General features: G+C 36.7%; 3 protein-coding genes across 7 annotated transcripts in view; 1 reads left to right on the top strand and 2 right to left on the bottom strand.

The window, feature by feature from the left end:
• Positions 1-1,007, top strand: part of LOC135125208 (uncharacterized) — an 83,516-nt gene extending 82,509 nt beyond the window's left edge. The window contains exon 4 of the mRNA XM_064050613.1: positions 593-1,007. Within this exon, the coding sequence (XP_063906683.1) occupies positions 593-749 (157 nt within the window). The 3' untranslated portion in view covers positions 750-1,007. The remainder of the gene's footprint in view (positions 1-592) is intronic.
• A 694-nt stretch (positions 1,008-1,701) lies between these two features.
• On the bottom strand, positions 1,702-2,551 carry LOC135125207 (uncharacterized). Its single transcript, XM_064050611.1, has 3 exons — positions 2,369-2,551; positions 2,144-2,323; positions 1,702-2,095 (listed from the first exon to the last, which is right to left on the bottom strand). Exons 1-3 carry the CDS (start codon positions 2,519-2,521, stop codon positions 1,757-1,759), a joined length of 672 nt encoding a protein of 223 aa, XP_063906681.1. The 5' UTR covers positions 2,522-2,551; the 3' UTR covers positions 1,702-1,756.
• A 1,561-nt stretch (positions 2,552-4,112) lies between these two features.
• LOC135125202 (RNA-binding protein FXR1) overlaps positions 4,113-20,763 on the bottom strand; it is a 25,808-nt gene continuing 9,157 nt past the window's right edge. The window contains exons 6-13 of one of the 5 annotated variants that reach the window (XM_064050605.1): positions 16,542-16,778; positions 15,725-15,872; positions 15,540-15,674; positions 15,344-15,487; positions 9,985-10,399; positions 5,407-5,589; positions 5,099-5,227; positions 4,113-4,410 (exon numbers count right to left, since the gene is read on the bottom strand). In XM_064050605.1, the coding sequence (XP_063906675.1) occupies positions 4,208-4,410; positions 5,099-5,227; positions 5,407-5,589; positions 9,985-10,399; positions 15,344-15,487; positions 15,540-15,674; positions 15,725-15,872; positions 16,542-16,778 (1,594 nt within the window). In that variant the 3' untranslated portion in view covers positions 4,113-4,207. Of the gene's footprint in view, positions 4,411-5,098; positions 5,228-5,406; positions 5,590-9,984; positions 10,400-15,343; positions 15,488-15,536; positions 15,675-15,724; positions 15,873-16,541; positions 16,779-20,763 lie in introns of all 5 variants that reach the window. The other 4 variants (XM_064050604.1, XM_064050607.1, XM_064050608.1 and 1 more) reach the window with 4 other exon arrangements.

Here is a 20,763-nt window from a genome sequence, read left to right as displayed (position 1 = left end):
GCTTCCTGCAGCGAGGCTACGTCGCGATTTCTTTTAATTCTCGACATTAAACCTTCAAAAGGCTTACAATCCCCGAACTTTGACCCGCTTCTTTATCAAACGAAATAAATTCACAATTTCGACATTCCGTTTAAATTTTTACTCTCATTAAAAAGCGTGTCCCTAAGAAAATTGAAAGTCTGGAATGCCTCTCTAATTATCCGCCTACGTGTGACCGTTTCTTTCTTTTAATTGGCTCCTAATATAAAAATTCGCTGGCGCTTTATCACCGTACTCCGCTTGGAAGTTAATTACACCCCTTGGACAAAAGGACATGTCGAGCGATATGGATTTTCAATGCTTCTTCCTATTGACGAGCCGAAATGTTTCTTCGGTCACATCTCAACTTTTCAATAAAACTTTTATTGCCAGCGAACACAAAATCAAGTTTATTTTTCATCGAACGCCCCCACGAAAATACAAATACAGCGGACGGATTATTGCTTGCCTGTTTCATGTTTTATTTGCGAAGTGCTGCTTGATGAAAATGTAAATAGCGATTATTAACTTCTTTGACATTCCGGTATTAAAGTGGAAGTGTTTTTTGTTTCAGGTGCTCCGCTTGTGATAGTCTCTTCCCCTCTCTCATGGCCCTAGAACACCACAAGGAGGAGTTTGAACACTGGTCCGGTGACGAAGACGACATCTGCACGGAGTCCGAAGACGACGACGAGACCGTCATCAGCGAGGAATGCGAACGATTATTGTAAATGTCTAGATCATCTTCGATGTAACCCCGAAGACCAATTTTGTTGATATTGATTTGTTTACTAGAAAATCCAATTGTAAATATTTATTTTTGCAAAAATGTGATGATGAGTGGCGATCCTAAGCATTGATGTTAAACATATCTAAATGTATTGTAATCAGACCCTTTGTACGACGAGTGTTTGTAGATGAGAGAAATTTTACCATCTGTAACGAGGAACCAGAAATTATTTTTCATTGAATAAAAATTGTGAAACGATGGAGATGTTTTTATTTCGCTGAAACCCCGTTTGAAACGTTTGTGGTGCCGTGACCAGTATTCGAAAAGGGAACACATTCCGCTATATTGTCTTTAAATCGGACAAACACAGCAAGTTCTTCACTTCTTACATAATCTATGGCCACAAGTCGTTCACTTGATGTTTAGTTTAAAACCGAGCAGAATGACTAGAGTTGGTGCCTTGACCAGTATGCAGAAAGTGTTAAAAAGATTGGGATGATTTTTTCTGGTGTTCAGTGAAATTTCACGTTATCCCGACAGATCCCCTGACTTCTATTCAAGATCTGCGTCTTTTGTGCAGATGGCGCGACCGCCAGCTCGACAAGGAACCGCGCACTCCGCTTCCGCCACGTGTTTCTGTGTTATTTACCTCAATTCCATTGAAGTATTGAATTTCTATGACTCTGATATTAACCGAACAAGTGTTAAAGTTTCAAAAAGAGCAGTAACAACATTTAAACTTATTTAAATTATACAACACAGAAAATTACTGAGATAGAGAAAAATTGCAAAGCTAACAAAATCACATGAGGTTAATATTTGCCACACTTTATCAACGATTCAAGCAAAGAATTTACATAATATTAAATTATGCCACACTTTATCAACGATTCAAACAAAGAATTTACATTTACTATTAACAATCTTGTGTGAGGAATTACTTAATTATAATATTATTTATAACTTGATAAACAAAGTATGATTTTATTTTTTCAATCTTAACCCTATTTACAAGAAAGTAACAATGTATCTGTTGCTGTCGCACGTGTAAGTACTCTGCTGATCATCGTAAGCATAACTGTACGCATCCGGGCACCTCTGTTTGAAGAACGACGCATAGTCCACTGGCCAATCAGAAGACTTACAAGTATCAGGAGTGGAATGTTCACCACGGCAACAATACAAGTCATCACCGAAGACGTTACAAGCCGCTTGACAACTGACCAACACGCCATCTGAATTGAACAATTTCAGTTCTTCAGGGCAGTCGTTCAAAATGGGATAGGCACACTCGGATTTTTGACAACTGTACTGACCTCCGTCACCGTGACCATCAATGGGTTCCATCTACAAAACCCGCTGAAACATGTTGAAACGACTCAGGGCAAGACTTACGGAAAGATCAATATTGAAACCGTCAACCAAAGACAAGTCGTAGAAGGCCATACCGTCGCCTACCGTGATTTCGGCAAGGGAGGCCGGGATTGGTCCAGCTGCCCCGCAATCCTCGACGCTGTAACAGTCAACGCGGCCCCAAATTCGGCCACTCCAGGGTTCTCCGAACGTAAGGTCCACCTAAAGGAGGTGTTAGAAGGAACGCGGAGTTAAAGTAAAACTTACTTCTTCGCCTCCATGTAGGATGAAGGGGTCTGAATACTCCGTTCCTAGGAGCTGGACGAAAACTGGAGTGTCTGGAGAGTTGTTTTTTATTTGGAAATCAACAGAGTACACTGCTGACACCAAAGCTAAGAGGGATACGAATTTTGCGAACATTTTGGCTGATAATGAGTTGTTGTTGGATGTTTTGGTTTATATATAGGTTTGAGTGAGGAGCGAGTTTAATCTAGATGATTCAGAAATCGTTCGACAGCTCTTGAGTGTTGTTATGTTAGTTTTTTTTCCGACGTGGAAAATCTGGAACGTCCTCTTTATCTCTCAAAAATGGATTTGGTGATAACATTTTTGTTCTCGAATTAACTAATTTGAGGTGTTTGGGTGATTTGTACCCACTTTAACCGGTTTTGCAATAATTGTTACTTTAATTACTTCAATGACCAAAACAACTTAACTTATCTACAACTCGACGTGTTTTATTAAACCAAGTCATCAAGTTATTTTGATTACTAAAGTTCTTCCTTTATGATAAACGTCTATTTTTGTGAAACCTTATCGACAATAATAAGTGTGTTTTCGGATTACAATGCTCTTCAGTGTCACACACACCTAGACACAAAATAAAAAAGTGGATTATCATTGTACTAAGTACGGTTTTTTGAAACCTAATTGTTCAAAGTAGGCGTGGGCTTGCCGCCTTGTTGAAATACGTACGATTAGTAAATTAGCGCAAGCCACCCAATCACGCCGCTGGAATGTAGTGAATATCACCGCACATGTGAGCGGCAAACCAAGTATTGTAATTTTGGACGTTCGGTTGCTGACAATCGTAAAAATGATTCTGATTTTGAGGTTAAGGACGTGCGAACTCTTGAATTATTCATCTTACTGTCAGTAAAAACGCTTTTCAGTGCTTTTTTTAAGTACAAGCCATACTTTCAATCCCTTTCCTTTTGATATAGCATCGAGTTTCCGTCAATATTTACGCATCGCGGAACTTCAAAGCTTCGCAAAAGGTAAACTTCCACCTCTGATTGGAGTCCAGAAGTCGAGTGTGTACGCTTTCGTAAAGGGTTGGTGTTCGAGTTGGCACTAGTAAAAGGGTGTTTTTTTATTGAATGTTTTATTCAATGCAAAAATGTGTTATACCAATACACAGCAGATAAACCATTGTAACAAATCATAAACAGAGCACCTAACCAAATACTGTATTAGCTAATTTAGGAGGCTTTATTTACATTACATTTGTTTAAGTTTTCAATTACAATAATCAAAATGAATAGGAGAATGGCCGTAAACTATTTGTAGTAGGTACAAATGGTCACTTTATCTTACAAACTAAAAACAAAAAATAAAAAATAATAAATAACACATAAATTATACAATATACTGAAACTTAAACTGAAGATTCTCAACACTTCCATAAGAGAGTAATGACTAAAGTTTAAAAATTTCGAGCATTATTTATGTGCGCTAACATGAATGTATGAAAGATTAGAAAAGTAGTCACAAAATTCTTGGAGGTTAAAGTATAAATCAACTCTGTCCATAATCGCACTAAGCTCTTCACCCGCTGCGACCACTAACACTTAGACAGCAGTCTAACGTCGAGGATGTACGGTTCACAGAACCAAACAGTCACTCTGGTATCAGCCAGGATGGGGCAGACGACCGCCCTCTAGATAAATACATTTTACTACATCGGGAAAAGATATGCAACACAACATCAACAATATCATTAATACAATAATTAAAAAAAAGAAACTCAAAATGTCCCTCTTATTTTTCTTTTTTTCATCATCATCATCGGTTCAATGGAGCGCACAGTAGATGAAGTAGCGACGTCTAGGCGGTGGTGCCGTTCACCAGCGTTTCCTTAGGCTTGGAGGAGTCATTGCGGCGGGCGGGGGGCGGCCGGTTCGATCGGTTCTTCGGGTCTCCTCGGCTCTTCGGCGGGCCCTGAGTGGCTGCAGCGTCAACGTTATGGTTGTCATTGGGGATCACGTGGTCACCATTGCCGCCGGCCGGACCTGCCTGGCCGTTGTTCACTGAAACGGTTAAACCGAACGGTTACGCTAGCATCGACCGAAGCCGGTTTTTCTGGACAGGCTGATCCCAGAGACGACGCCATTTTGGGCCACGCTGCTTTTAATTAACGAACGTGGTCGCACAACACAACATAACCTAATTGCTTTGTGAGTGAGGTGTGTAAGCGTGCACTCGTAATTTTATTAACAGACGTCGGACGCCATTAATTGAATTACCACACACCATTAACTACTTGACAGGAGAATGAAAATGGCAAATTTAATGTGGCTTTTGAGGGTACAGATAGAAATTAAACCACTATTTTAAGAGCAGAAATTGTTACAGCGTGCTGAAAAAAAAAAGACATCTTGTTTTATGAAATTGAAGCAACATTATTATGCAAAATTTTGCGGTGACGTCATCAAATTGTAGTGGGGAACCTCTGTTCCGTCCAGAAAAAACCAAACCTTCCAAATTATCGCTTTACGAACTAAAAACATCATAAGCACAGGATCAAAGTCACTTGGGAGTCCGCAAGACATCTCTCACCAATTCTACATCTAGCATCTATCGCTTAATCTACACCACTCAAACAGATTAGAATAGAACAAGTACCTTCGCACTCTGCCGCAGCTGGTTAGGGACACAAAGCAAAAACTGTCGTCTCGTACTCAACAAACCCAAAACATCTTAAAAAAAATCAATTACCTGTGTTCGCCTCATCACTAACAACCGGTTGCGAAGATGGCGTTAGGCTACGCTGTCTCCCGCGACGTCTACGCCTCCTCTGGGATCTACCACCTGACCAAGAGGTCGCTTCCGCGCTCGATATAGACTCTAAGACAACGCGGCCATCTTTACTAGTTACATTCACCAAACATGCTAACCTATGATGCTAACAGAAAGCATACCCCCACCCCCCGTAACTAAATATATACAAAAAGTGTATGATCGAGTGTGCTTCGACATGCAACGTTACCAACCTGACACCGGTGGGATGCCTGAACGCGACTCACCTCTGTCAACGCTGGACACCTCGTGGCTGTCGAGGACGGTCTCCTCGTCGTCAGTGGTGCGACGCCTGTCGTCCCGGCGGACGTCGCGACGCGCGCCGCGACCGCCCCGCGGACCGCCGAAGTGGCGCGGGGGCAGGTCGCTGACGCGCTCGTCGGAGGTCTCGGGGGTCTGGTGGCGGGAACCTGAAAGAGGACTCGATAAGGATCGAAGCGATGCGGGGCGACGCCGCCTCCAAGAATTTTTTAATTGGTTTACGTGTGATTAAAAATAAATATCTTTGTGTTGTTGATGATGATGACAATACACGAAACTGGTTGACACAACAAATGTCAACTGATTGTCGATTGACGTAAGCAGATGATACTTATTTTCTGAATTCGCTACAATGAAATTACATTGCATCTTTTTTAATTGTACGAGTTTTGTGGAGAACGTGACTTGTTTGTGTCCATTTAAGTATTTGTTTTTGATAAAAAAATTGTGATCAAGATAACTGTTAATCGACTCATTCGGCAGTGAAATTATGGAAGCATTTTACTTAATCAAGCGATAGTTTTCAATTTGGCGCAAACATTCGATTATAGATTATTTTAATTACGATAAGATAATAGCACTTGAGTCAAGTTGATTTTAGTCACTTTCTGAAAAACAGACACAAAGTAATTGTAAAATTTTAATTTTAGTTTTGTTTGGGTTGGTACCATGATAATTTGTCAAATTAATGTCAGCTTTGTCAAGTTATACTTACTGCTTTCCTTATGGAACATATGACGACACATGAACACGTCCACGATTATTACTAATTATTGTTTTTTACAAAAAATCTAGCAACCTTTGAAATTTAATGTGAACCAAATTATGTTGGCAACACCAACACCTTGATCGTTCATGTCAATCAGTTGACAATTGCGGTCAAATAACTCCAATGCCAACATGATTACTTTTAAAATAAATTTCATGGCTTACTAGCCTTTTTTTAGCTCACTCTGTCATAACCCTGAGATAAAAAGTGGTTAGTTAGAGGTTAAAAATGGTTATATTGACATTGACTTACGTCCAATTATGACAGGCAACGCCAACTCTAATTTTATTTTCAAATCTTTGAAGATATTATTAAGGTTTGTGAACTGTCAAAGTGTCACCATATTGGTCATATTGGAAGAAAATTAAAAAAAAAATTGACCACTGGGTTTTAAAGACAATTTTTGCAGAAATTCAAACTGAATTTAAACAACTGACACAATCAAAATAACCTCAAAAGTTCTTTTATCAAAATAACTAGAATCAGTGTATGGTATGACAAGAATTATTTGAAAGCTAGACAGTCAAGGGAATTGTAAAAAAATTTGACACTGACAATTTACAACCTTACAAATTTTATGTTCATGTGTTATAGTTTTATCTGTTTAAGACTTCAGACAAAAGTTTGACAATTATTTATAATATTTTCTTTGAATTTAATTTTATATTTTATCGAACTAAAGTTTGTTCATTAAGGATGTGAATTATCAAAGTGTCACCACGTTGGTCAAAAACAGTTTTGCATAAATTAAAAAAATGTCAAATGAATTTAAATGACGGACACAATCAAATAATCTCAAAATTACTTTTATCAAAGTAACTAGAATTAGTGTACAGTACGACAAAAATTGTTTGAAAATAATTATGATCACGAAAATTGTCAAAAATTTGACACTCAGAATCCACAACCGTAGTGAACAAAGTTAATGTTATATGTTATAGTGTTGTCTGTCATTTCAGACAAAAGTTTGACAATTGCATGTGATTTTTTTTCAATTTAATTTTATATAATATACACTATAATTAGAGTTGGTGTCAAAACAGTCACACAACATTGTCAACTGTCAATGTCAAATATTAAATTAATTAATATGTATTATGATAACCCCTGATTAAAAGTGACTAATTAAAGGTTATGATGACATTGGTGTACGTCAAATTGAGGGCAGGAGTACCAACCATTGCAAGACAGGTAACGCTAAGTCTAATTCATTAGTCATTTTATCTTCGATCATGCGGTATTCCGAACAAGTCATTGAAGTAAAGTTTGTTCTTTAAGGATGTGAATTGTCAGTGTCACCATGTTGGCCCCACTGGTGAAAAATTAATAAGGATTTAATACATGTATGGTGGCAGCAATGTAATAATGCTTATTGCCAACCCTTGATGGATAGCAAAATTTAATTTGACTTCTGGGTTAAGTTAATAGTCAAGAAAATTGTCAAAAATTTGACACTGACAATAATTCCACAACCTTGTTACTTCTGACAGATTTTGAAATTATATTCTTATTGTGTTATCCAATGACCAAATGATTTTGACAATGTTTGACGTGGAAAACCTTGAAGTTGTGTCTAAAGTGTCAGTTAAAATTACACCTATAATTTGTTCCACAATTAAAAATTCACCACCTATTGAATTTACATTGAAATTTAAAAATGGAAGAAACTCTCAATGAAAACGTGACACTTGCAACGTTGCTTATACTATTTTCGAAAAAATTGCGGTGTCGGTGGATTTTTAATTTTGGAATATCAACTCGAGGCATTTTTCGTGTCATTTTGTTAGTTTTAGACACATTTTTGACCGTTTACAGTCTATAGATTAGGGTGACATTCTTCTTGACTTACATTAAGTCAACTTAAGTTGCATTTTAACGTATTTGAGCAGTTTAGAATGTCTGAATCCAGTTTTCCCCCTTACACCGACCATGCAACACACGCAAACACGTCCTTTTGGCCATAATGCATATGTTTTTTGCTTCTCGAGCGGAATAAACACCAACAACAAAACCAGGACAACAACTAATGGGTACAGGCAAACAGGAGAGAGACTACGCGCGTACGTCGATCCGCGGCCTCACAACTTCTCCGATGATGCTAAGAAAGTCAACTCGTCCGTGATTCCACTGCAGCGACACTGATTAGAAGCTCTAGTCGGTTACTCGTTACACACCTTGAGCACAGACTCTACCACCCTTCAAGCTTTGTGCATGCGCATGCAACAGTTAGTACACTACAATCGGCAAAGTTTTAAAAATTCCCGACATTTTACTGGAAGGGTACGAGTCCGCACTCATACTCAAAAGAAAAGAGAAACAAAAGAAAAACAACAAAGACACACTATGTTTTTTTAAATCAAGTTATATTTCTAAAAAAGTCTTCACAATGAATTAGATACGTGACACAATTTTAGTGAGCCAGTCTTTTGCCATGGCAGTCACTATTGCCCATTTTGTTTGAATGTTTCTTTTATTTATTTAAATTCCTTAAGTAGTGTTAGCAAACTCACAGTGAGCACATACCGCGCGATACGTTCTCACTCACTTTGATTCCATTTTCTAGCATTGACATGGCTAAAAATCATCGATTTCTGCGTACCCTTCCAGCAAGGTTTTTATTAAATGTCGAGATATTTAGAAGCCTCATGGGGGTTTACTAACTTCTAGGTAAGCCCAAACAACACGCAAAACTGATCAGAGAATCTCAACCATCGTGGATTTTGTGTGTTGTTTTGAACAACCGATCTAATTATCTTATTGACAATATGGATTAGGAGGGTGCAGATGCGAGAAAGGGAGAACACAACAGAAGGGACAACCGAGAGTTGTCTGAGTCTCTGCACCGACCGTCACAACAAAGCCTTGAAATTAAGTCATATCTCAATTAGCGACAATGCTCGCTAGCAACAAATTCCAATTATTATGATTACATTTACATTACTGTACTATAATACAGCGTAAAGATTAAAGTAAGTGAAAAACTAAAAATTAACTCGGGAGAAGATTATCGAAATTAACGAGGAGAGGGGGTTAAGTTAAATTAAACGAAACGTGTTACGCGACCAAGCTCTACTGTCACGTGACAGCAAACACAAAAAGGGAGAGGGGTGATGCTCAGCTATATCATCAGTTTCGTGAATCGCGAAAGCAAACGTGTATTAATTAATTAATTAATTAATTAAGAGTGAAAAGAACGAAATGAAGCCAAAGTAATTATGTACACTGAACATATGCCACTCATATGTTATTACAAAGACAGTAATTTCGGTTAGTTTCAAGCAACAACTTGGTTAATTTACGAAAACTAAACTCAGAACTCGTGTTAATGAAGCAAGAATTTCTCCGATTTTAAGTTGGTTTTTCTCATCATCATCGTACGGCGCCGTCTGTCGGAACCGCAATATAACTCGTAGAAATAGTCGTCAGCCGGGTCAGTCTATGAAGTCACCTGAACGTATATATAATTTTTTTTTTGTATTATTTTTAACGCTGGCTTTACGCAGCACCGGTCGCACTCGCCGTCAAAAATCAAAATTTCCACAACACAACGTACAACGAAACGAACGACGGTATAAAAATCCATACAAGAACGATAATAATAAAAACGAGCGACCGAACGTGATGCGTAAAGCCGTGCCGGTTTTTGCAAGTGTGTGTTTTGCGTAACAAAAACGCATCGTCAGTGTGATGCGCGTTTTGCCTGCGGACCGTCCCAGCCCCGATCACTTCCTCTCCCCCCTGTCGCCGCCGCCGGCCGAGTCGATGGACAACCTACCCTTGTTGGGGCGCTCGCGGTTGCTGGCGGTGGCCCCCCTCGGGGGCCGGCCGTTGCTGCTGGCGTGACCGCCGCCTCCGGCGCTGCCGCCGCGTCCACCGCCCCTGCCGTTTCCCATCGGTTTGTTGGCGGTGTTGTTGCGCTTATCCACGTTATTAACATAATCTGTGATCGTACTACCGGAATTGTAGCGGTCGTTTTGGCGGCCGCCTGGACCGCCGCCTCCCCTGCCTCGGCCGCCGCGACCCCGCATCGAACCGCGGCCGGGCCGTCCGCCGCCGTCCATGTCGGAGTTGTAGCCGCGGTCGTTCCGCCGACCCATTGACAGGCTCTGCATGGAACCGAGCGCCGTGCCGTGGATGCTGCGAAGCTGCTGGTCGATCTCAAGTTTCTCCTGTCTTAGCTGCTCCACTTCCTGGAAACAAAAACCACGTTTCGATAATGCACATCTTCAAATTTTTGACAAATAACACATATCTGTCAAACTATATATTTAAGTTTATAATTAATATCCAAGTACTTATTTAATTCCTACCACGTGTCAAAATATTTCTGAATTTTGGAAATATTTACAATTTTGAGAATCTCACAAGACCTTCGACTAAAAAAAGCGTTTGCGAAATATGCAGAGGGTTTAATTAAAGTTTTTAACCTTTTACGAGTCTGTCTTGTTTTCAGTTGTGAAGGTTTTTTAAAAATTACTGGATTTTCAATTTACGAAATTTTCAAAATTTTTATAACCGAGATTTTCAATGCTTTTCAAAATTTTCATTCTTGCGACACGCAGAAGTGTCAGAATTTTGGATGCCCGAATTGATACAAGCGAACCTTTGGTTTATAGTCGTCAAGGTTTCCGAAGTCTCAAAATTTTTGAAATTTTCGAAATTTCACCAAACGCCAAGATCGTCGATCTTTATTGGAACATCCATAGATTGCTTCAAAGATTTTCCACTGAGTATGTTAAAAATTTATTTAGTTCATTCTACGTTTCATATTTTTGAATTTTGGAAATATTTACAATTTTGAGAATCTCACAAGATCTTCGACTAAAATAAAGCGTTTGCGAAATATGCAGAAGGTTTAATTAAAGTTTTTAACCTTCTAAGGGTCTGTCTTGTTTTCAGTTGTGAAGGTTTTTTAAAAATTACTGGATATTCAATTTACGAAATTTTCAAAATTTTTATAACTGAGATTTTTAATGTTTTTCAAAATTTTCATTCTTATGACACGCAGAAGTGTCAGAATTTCGGATGCCCGAATTGATAAAAGTGAACCTTTGGATCATAGTCGTCAAAGTTTTCCGAATTCTCAAAATTTTTGAAATTTTCGAAATTTCACCAAACGCCAAGATCGTCGAACTTTATTGGAACATACATAGATTGCTTCAAAGATTTTAAACTGAGTATGTTAAAAATTTATTTAGTTCATTCTACGTTTCATATTTTTGAATTTTGGAAATATTTACAATTTTGAGAATCTCACAAGATCTTTGACTAAAATAAAGCGTTTGCGAAATATGCAGAGGGTTTAATTAAAGTTTGTAACCTTCTAGGGGTGTCTTGTTTTCAGTTGTGAAGGTTTTTTAAAAATTACTGGATTTTCAATTTACGAAATTTTCAAAATTTTTATAACTGAGATTTTCAATGTTTCCCAAAATTTTCATTCTTGTGACACGCAAAAGTGTCAGAATTTCGGATGCCCGAAATGATAGAAGTGAACCTTTGGTACATAGTCGTCAAGGTTTTCCGAAGTCTCAAAATTTTTGAAATTTTCGATATTTCACCAAACCCCAAGATCGTCGAACTTTATTTGAACATCCATAAATTGCTTTAAAAATTTTAAACTGAGTATGTTAAAAATTTATTTAGTTCATTCTACGTTACATATTTTTGAGATTTACAATTTTGAGAATCTCATAAGATCTTCGACTAAAAAAAGGGTTTGCGAAATATGCAGAGGGCTTAATTGAAATTTTTAACCCTTAGAACGTTAAAAACTGTCCTGTTTTCAGTTGAGTATATTTTTTAAAAATTACTGGATTTTGAATTTATAAAATTTTCAAAATTTTTATGACCCAGATTTTCAAAATTCTCATTCTTGTGACACGCAGAAGTTGTGGCAGAGTTTTGGATACCCGAAATTATAAAAGTGAACCTTTGGTTTATAGTCGTCAAGGTTTCTGAATTCTCAAAATTTTTGAAATTTCACCAAACGCCAAGATCAACACGACGTACTGCGGTATGCAGAATCGACGTAGTTGAACAAAAGAAGACGTGTGGGTTAGTTTTTTAAAAGTACCTGCTAAGATAAGACTGACTTTGGCAAAATTCTAAGAGAATAGAGGGCGTGTGGGCGGGGCTAGTACTTGCTAAAATAAAATTGATTTTAAGTATCGTAGCAAGCAGTAGTACCGCCCACCCGCCGTCTACTTTCTTAGAAGGTATATCATTTGTCAACATCCAAATAGAGGGTGGATGGACAGGACTAGTACCTCCTAAGGTAAGACTGATTTTGGCAAATAACATACCTTCTAAGAAAATAGACAGCGGGTGGGCGGGGCTAGAATTTGCTAAAAATCTTGGGAGACACTAGCCCCACCCACCCGCCCTCTATTTTCTTAGAAGGTACATCATTTGCCAAAATCAAAATAGAGGGCGGATGGACAAGACTAGTATCTGCTAAGACAAGACTGATTTTGGCAAATGACATACCTTCCAAGAAAACAGAGGGCGGGTGGGCGGGGCTAGCATTTGCTAAGAATCTTAGCAGGCAGTAGCCCCGCCCATCCGCCCTCTATTTTCTTAGAAGGTATATCATTTGCCAAAATCAAAATAGAGAGCGGATGGACAGAACTACTATCTGCTAAGATAAGACTGATTTTGGCAAATGACATACCTTCTAAGAAAATCGAGGGCAGGTGGGCGGGGCTAGTACATGCTAAGAATCTTAGGAGACACTAGCCCCACCCACCCGCATTCTATTTTCTTAGAAGGTATTATGATTTGCCGAGATCAATCTTATTTTAACCTAAAATAAGACTGATTTTGGCAAATAGCGAATCAACGAAGACGACGATCTATTTCTGACTACGTAATACTTAATAATTTTTTGTATAATGTCACATTAGATGAATTATATTCCAATGGATAATATTTAGATATATATCATTCTTGGAAGATATATTTTCAAAGTTTTGAATTGTAAATTATTTCGTTCATTCCATAAAATAAAATATGACAAACGAAAATCAAAGAATGGTTAACTGTAAATATTTAAGTACTATGTGAAGGCAAAAAATGTAGACGTGAAAAAAACACGTCAGGTCAAGTCAAGTAAGCTCATGTCAGGTTAGATCAGGTCAAATCAGCTGAGCAGATAAAAAAGCCAACTTGTTTTCGATGTCTATTAGATTATTTAATAAAAAATTAAAATCAGATTAAGATGTTCACGAACAAGAAAAGACACTGCGAATATTTAAGAAATATGTGAAGACAAAAAAATTTAGAAGCGAAAAATAACAGGTCATGTCAGGTCAGGTCAGATCAGCTCAAGTCTTGTTAGATCAGATCAACAGAAAAAAGGACCAAGAAAGCTTTTTTTTCGATGTCTATTAGCTTATTTGGTAAAAAATTATAGTGAGATGGCGTTAAAGTACCACGTGACCGAGTCTACGCCAATCAGACGTCGCTAAACGCCTCGTTAAATGCGTAATTCTATTAATCTCAGATTAAACTGGCCGTAAAAATGTTTAAATTTCGCAAATATTCAAGAACAAGGAAAGACTCTTTAAAATAAAATATGAGAATGTTTAACTGTGAATTTTTAAGAAATAAGTACAGACAAAAAAGTAGATGTGAAAATACCAAGTCAGGTCAGGTCAAATCAGGCATATGAAAGACAGCGTAAAATAAAATATGACAAATGAAAATAAAAAAATTATTGACTGTAAATATTTAAGAAATATGTAAGGACAAAAAAATGAAGATGCGAAAAGAAAAACAGGTCAAAATACTTCAAGTCAGATCTGGTGAGATTAGCTCAAGTCAGGTTAGATCAGCTCAACAGAAAAAAGGACCAAGAAAACTTTTTTTTCAATGTCTGTTGGCTTATTTAGCAAAAAATTGTAAAGTCAGATTAAAACTTTCAAATTTCACAAATATTCAATAAAATATGCCAAATGAAAATCAAATAACTGATAATTTTTCAAAAAACTGTGAACACAAAAAATGTTGATGTGAAAAAAACAGGTCACATCATATCAGTCACGTCAAATCAGCTCAAGTCAGGTTAGATCAGGTCAAATCAGCCCCACAGAAAAAAAGACCAAAAAGGTTTTTGTTTTCGAAGTCTCTTAGCTTTTTCAATAAAAAATTAAAGTAAGATAAGATTTTTAAATTTCACTATATTCAAGAAAAAAGAAAGACACATGACCAATGAAAATTAAAGAATGGTTAACTGCGGATATTTAAGAAATATGTGGGGACAAAAAATGTATATGTGAAAAGAAAAACAGGTCAGATCAGATCAAATCACCCAAACATCAAAAAAGAGCAAGAAAACTTTTGTTTTCGATGTCTGTTAACTTATTTAGTTAAAAATTAGTCAGATTAAGATTTTTAAATTTCAAATATTCAAGAACAAGACACTAAAATATATATATTTTTTAATATGTAGACGTGAGGTCAGGTCAGGTTAGATCAGGTCAAATCAGGTCAAGAGGAAAAAGGACCACGAAAGTCTTTGTTTTCAATGTCTACAACTTATTTAATAAAAAATAAAAATCAAATTAAGATTTTCAATTCACAAATGGCCAAGATCATTTACAGCTTTTACTTTCTCTCTTAAGTCCAAGGACTAGGAAAGACACTGTAAAATAAAACATGACAGATGAAAATCAAAAAGTGGCGAGTATTTAAGAATTATGTGAAGACCAAAAAAATGTGGGTGTGGAAAAAAACGTCAACAAAAAAATGACCAAGAAATGATCGTTAATTTCATGGTTCGTCGACGTTTCATAGCTGCAAAAGTATGAAAAGAACCCGCAATGACTTCCTTCCCAAAAGTGAGGTTAAAACTGAACGGATATTAGAATTTTCCAGATCCTTACAATAATAATAATAATAAACGACACACCTCGGCTCTAAAACAGAAAAACACCTAGAACTTAAGCCTTTTTAGCTTATTTCGTAAAAAATTAACGTCAAATCAAGATTTTTCTCAGTGACAATTCAACGTAATAAAATGTTTCCTTTTGATATGGAGAACTCCATCGTGACCTACTGAAAAAACATTTTCTCAAATATACAGTGTGACAGACATGAGCATTCGTCGCCGATTCCTCAAAAACCCCTCTCTGTACCTTTAGGTGTGCTAGGTGATATTTGAGGAGGACTTTCGCATTAGATATGCTCTCTACCGTTCCGACAAACACGAATGGCACCTGTCCTTCTTCGCGGGGGATTGTCGGTTGTGGTTCATTATCGCCTTCAATTTTCACTCGAACCTGCGCAAAATATTTAGTAAACGTATTCTCGCTTCCGGGGCGAACTCACCACCCCACTTTTGTCGACGATTTCTTGTATAATCCTGCCGTTTTTTCCAATAACTTTGCCTACTAACGCCCTCGGTACTTGAAGAGATTCTTCGCTATATTCTAACATTGATCGAGCCCTCTTCACAGCCTCATCAGTCTAGAAAATTAAAAGCAATTAAACGTTAGCGTGACACGACGCCACCTCACCTCTCCATATATTTTGAAGGTGCACGAATTTTCTTCCAATTCTATGTTCGTAATTCCGTCGACTTTCCTAGCCTGTTGGATGTTGGCACCGTGCGCACCGATCGCTAACCCCATCAGATCTTCCCTAACATTGAACTCATCGGAAAACCTGCGAAAAATACAACGTTCAAACCATCAAATCGTTATTCTGTGCACAAAAATAAGCTATTGTCTGTTCACGCCTTAAAGATCGAGACGGTCTCACCTATACCCACTGTAAGAGAAGATTACGTCGTGACTTAACCTAAGCGCAAATTGCGTAGACCTTTAACATGTGAACAGATTTAAGTACCGATTCGAACAACAACAAAACATACTCCTGGCTCGATTCATATTTTTTTTTATTCGTTTTTGATCATGCAAAATCTGCAAACGTGTACGCATGCTACGTCCGGTAAATTGCCCCCAGTAGTACCGATCAAGAGCCAAGAAGAAAGAGAAGATACACAGTCTACAAACATGCTCTTTCTTTGTCATATTTACGAATCGTCTCACCTTGGCCTTGCGCGATTCGTCTCGTAATTCGAGACGCGCTGGTACATGGGCTTATATCTGCTGAAAGAGAAACAAACCGTCAGACAACAAACTAGATTACACACAGACGACTTCGCACCCTTTAAATCGGCTCGACAAAACCAAAAGGCAATTCACCGGGAACTAAGCAAAATGCAACTTTCGAACTAAACATAAGCTAATAAGAACAGGATCGTCAGAAGTATGTTGGCTTAGTGGATTTGTTGTTGCTTGGTCGTGTTAAAACTAACAAGTGATTCCTTACCCGCCGATTGTCGCCAATTTCGTACTCTCCAGCTGTCTGGCTGCTTCTTCTGTCCGTTTCAATAAGAGCACTTTTTGCGATAAACTACGGAAATGCATGTCCTGTAGGAGGCGCGCGCATCTGCGACTCGATTCGTTTCTCGATATTACTAACAGAACACCTTTTTCCGGAACGTACCTAATCAGACTAGCACCGATGGCGTTTTGGAACTCCTTGTGAGCATTATCTATTTTTGCGCTGAAAAGAAACATCCATTTTAGACATCTGACGTCTTAAAATTATTATTATGCTACCGAGAGATTAAAGACGGCCATGGATTTTTGAAGATTTGTCTTTCGTCAAATCAAAGATTAAATTTTCAAAAATTCTTAGCTGTCTTTGGTCGTGTTTTTATTGCTCTCTCTTGCTAAACAGCAAAACTTAGTTACTAAACCTTACCGCAACAAAATACCTAAATAACTAGTACTAAAATTGTATTTCTTGTTGGATTAAAGTTGGTAATATTCGCACAGTTAGTTTCTTGGTGAAGGAAGTAACCGGTTCACGTCAATCTCTGTTATTTTGTGTTTAAAGTCTTTATAATCTTTTATTTTGTTTAGTTTTCGTGATATTCTTCTTGCATTTGTGATTTCAAACTTTATTTACTGTAAAATTGGCGCTGGAACTGCTTTTTGGTGCGGACACTTTGGTAACCCTTTTTTTGTTAACATTTATCTTTCTTTTGGTAACGATTTGAGGTTAAGTATTTCAAGGCAAATATTATCTGCGTTAATAAACTTTATTGCGTTTAAAACACTTTAGAATTAATGAAGAATTTACATTTAAATGTTTTGACAGTTCGGAGACCCATTGAATTAAAAATAAAAGACGGCCGAGACATCCACTGAATTAAATACAATTGATGGCATTCGCTTAATAAAAAAATCCGATTAATTATTTCAAGGAAAATACTACTTTTATTTAAAAACTTTTCTACCGGCTTTTATCAAATTTGACTAATTAACGTCCAAAGATTTCAAGACACTGTAAAATAAAACAAGATTAATGAAACTGGACTAGACGTGAAAAAATAAGTCTGGTCAGGTCAGGTTGCAAATACACAAAAAATTTACAGACGTAAAATATGTAACAAAACAACTCAAGTCAGGTCTGGTCAGCAAAAATAGTCAAGTTTCTTATACTTTTTAGCTTTGGCTACATTATTGGAAAAAACAATTTCTATATTTTAGAATTTAAATTGGAAATAATATAACCGATTGCTCCGAAATTTTGGAAAATAAAATTTGCGAAATAAAACTTTATAACTAATCGAAAGAATTGGATTTATTCGATTGTATTTCAGAAAGGTGTGATATTCTTTTAAATAACTTAAAAAAAAAATACCAAGAAATGATTGATGATTGAGACATAATAATAAAATAAGACAATCGAAAGACTGTTTGTCATTCATATTACGCCACAAATAAATGAAACGAAGTCGAGGACTAAAAATGCATCTGAGTATTGATTTAAAAAAAAAATCGCTTAAACTATAAATAAAAATCATTACAACAATTTGAAACTTTACATCCTCCTAGTTAAATGACAACAAAAATTCGCATATTATATTGTATTATAAAAAAAAGTAAAAAAAGTAAAATATAAGCCCCGCCCACTCACCCCCTCGCCAATTATGACGATTTTTCTGTTCTTCAGTGATGGTTCCCTTTTCTTAATAGATATCTACAATTTTCTTTCAACAACACGATACTTTAAAATATTTTACTTGGTATTTTTTAGAGAGAAATATAAACTTTACAATTCAGCTCCGCCCCGGTCTCACGACGAATAAAAAAAATAATCACAGTTTAGATGGGGCGGGTGGGTGGGGCTTATCCAGTGACCTTCTTTTCGGTAATATGTATACTTAGTCTTCTTTCAGCAAAATACTTAAAATGACAAATGGTAAATTTGAGGTACGAATTGTTTTAAGTATCGTGTTATTGATGGAAAACTCTATATATTAATAAAATGAAACAAATGATTTTCTCAATTGTGATGAATTTCTTATTTGTTGCCAAAAATCCACAAAAAAAATCTACAAAAATTTACCATTATAAATATGTTTTCAGTTTCTTGTTGCAAAAAAACGACTGTACGTAAATTAAGAAAAAATGACAACATTTAAGCCCCGCCCACCCACCCTATCTCAATTGTCATGAATTTTTTATTAGTCGCAGGCCAGAGGGCGGAGCTTAATTGCAAAATCCGTATTTTTTTACAAGAATTACCATGTGAAACATGTTCTTCCGTGATGGTTCCCTTTTCTTAGTAGATATATATCCATAATTTTCTTTCAGCAAGACGATATTTAAAACATATTTTATTTGTTTTTTTTTTTTTTGGAGAGAAATATAAACTTTAAAATTAAGCTCCCCCCCCCCCTCATGACGAATAAAAAATTAATCACAGTTTAGATGGGGCGGGTGGGTGGGGCTTAGCCAATGACCTCCTTTTCTGTAATATACTTAAGTCTTCTTTCAGCAAAAGACTTAAAATGACAAATGGTAAATTTGAGATTAGAATTATGTTTTAAGTATCGTTTTATTGATAGAAAGTTATACATTAAGAAAATGAAACCAATGATTAAGCCCCACCCACTCACCCCTATCCCAATTGTGATGAATTTCTTATTTGGTGCTAAAAATCCACAAAAAAATCTACAGAAATTTACCGTTCTAAACATGTTTGCAGTTTCTTGTTGCGAAAAAATTACTGTGCGTATGTTTACAAAAAAAGTTCACAATGTAAGCCCCGCCCCTATTTCAATGTGATGATTTTTTTTATTAGTCGTGGGCGAGAGGGCGGTGCTTAATTGAAAATATTTATTTGTCTACCAGAAATTACCACGTGGAACATGTTTTAAGTATCGTGTTGTAGAAAGAAAACTAACACGTGATCAAAAAGTTTTCAGATTAGAGTTGGCCATGGAAATATTTGTCATGTCTTTGATTAAAATGCAAATTATTGAAATACTCATTTGACAAATATTTCCATGGCCAATTCTAATCTGAAAATTTTTTGATCACTCGTTACATATATTAAGAGATGTAGGGCATGATTAAGCAACACCCACCCGCCCATATCTGAATCGTGATGAATTTCTCATTCGTTGTGAGATCGAGGGGCGGAGCTTAATTGCAAAATCCATATTTGTCTAAAACAATTTACAATTTTAACCACGTTTTAAGTTTCTTGTTATTAAATGAAGGCTATGTATATTAAGAAACAAGACAAAATTTAAGCCCCGCCCACCCGCCCTATCTCAATTGTGATGAATTTTTTCATTAGTCGTGGGCCAGGGGGTGGAGCTTAATTGCAAAATCCGTATTTTTCTACTAGAATTACCATGTCAAACATGCTCTTCAGTCATGGTTCCCTTTTCTTAATAGATATCTATATTTTTCTAACAACACGATATTTAAAACATGTTTTACTTGGTATTTTTTGGAGAGAAATATGTATACACTTTGCAATTCAGCTCCGCCTCCGTCTCACGACGAATAAAAAAATTAATCACACTTTAGATGGGGCGGGTGGGTGGGGCTCATCCATTAACTCTCTACCGCCCCTATTTCAATGTAATGCTCGTGTTATTAAAAGAAAACTACATATATTAAGAAAAGCACCGCATGATTAAGCAACACCCACCCGCCCCTATCTGAATCGTGATCAATTTCTCATTCGTTGTCAGATCGAGGGGCGGAGCTTAACTGCAAAATCGATATTTGTCTACAAAAATTTTTCACTTTAACCATGTTTTAAGTTTCTTGTTGTGAAAAAACGGCTATATATGTACCTTAAGAAAAAAAGACAAAATTTAAACCCCGCCCACCCGCCCTATCTCAATTGTGATGATTTTTTAATTCGTCTTGAGCCGGGGGGCGGAGTTTACTTGCAAAATCCTTCTTTTCCTACAAGAAATTACCATAAACAAAATGTTGATATGACATTATCAACTTTGCAAGCATTGAATAACGATTTACCATGTTTCTGATAACCTTAAAATATTTGCAAAGTTTCAGAACATTCAGTTTTGCAATTTCAGTATTAAACTACAAGTGGAGGAGTATCTTATTTTATAAAATTTATTTATATTACTTATTTTTTCAGCCGGATCACGATGCCAACTGGACGACTCAAAAACGCAATTTCCGCATAAAAGAAATTTTTTTTTTGTGAA

The sequence above is a fragment of the Zophobas morio genome, unplaced genomic scaffold (assembly GCF_036711695.1).
Source record: "Zophobas morio isolate AGI-343-1 ecotype UQ-CSIRO unplaced genomic scaffold, CSIRO_AGI_Zmor_V1 ptg000008l, whole genome shotgun sequence".
Classification (NCBI taxonomy): Eukaryota; Metazoa; Arthropoda; class Insecta; order Coleoptera; family Tenebrionidae; genus Zophobas; species Zophobas morio.
The sequence above is the reverse complement of the archived record's forward strand: the minus strand, read 5'-3'. Positions and strand labels throughout refer to the sequence as shown.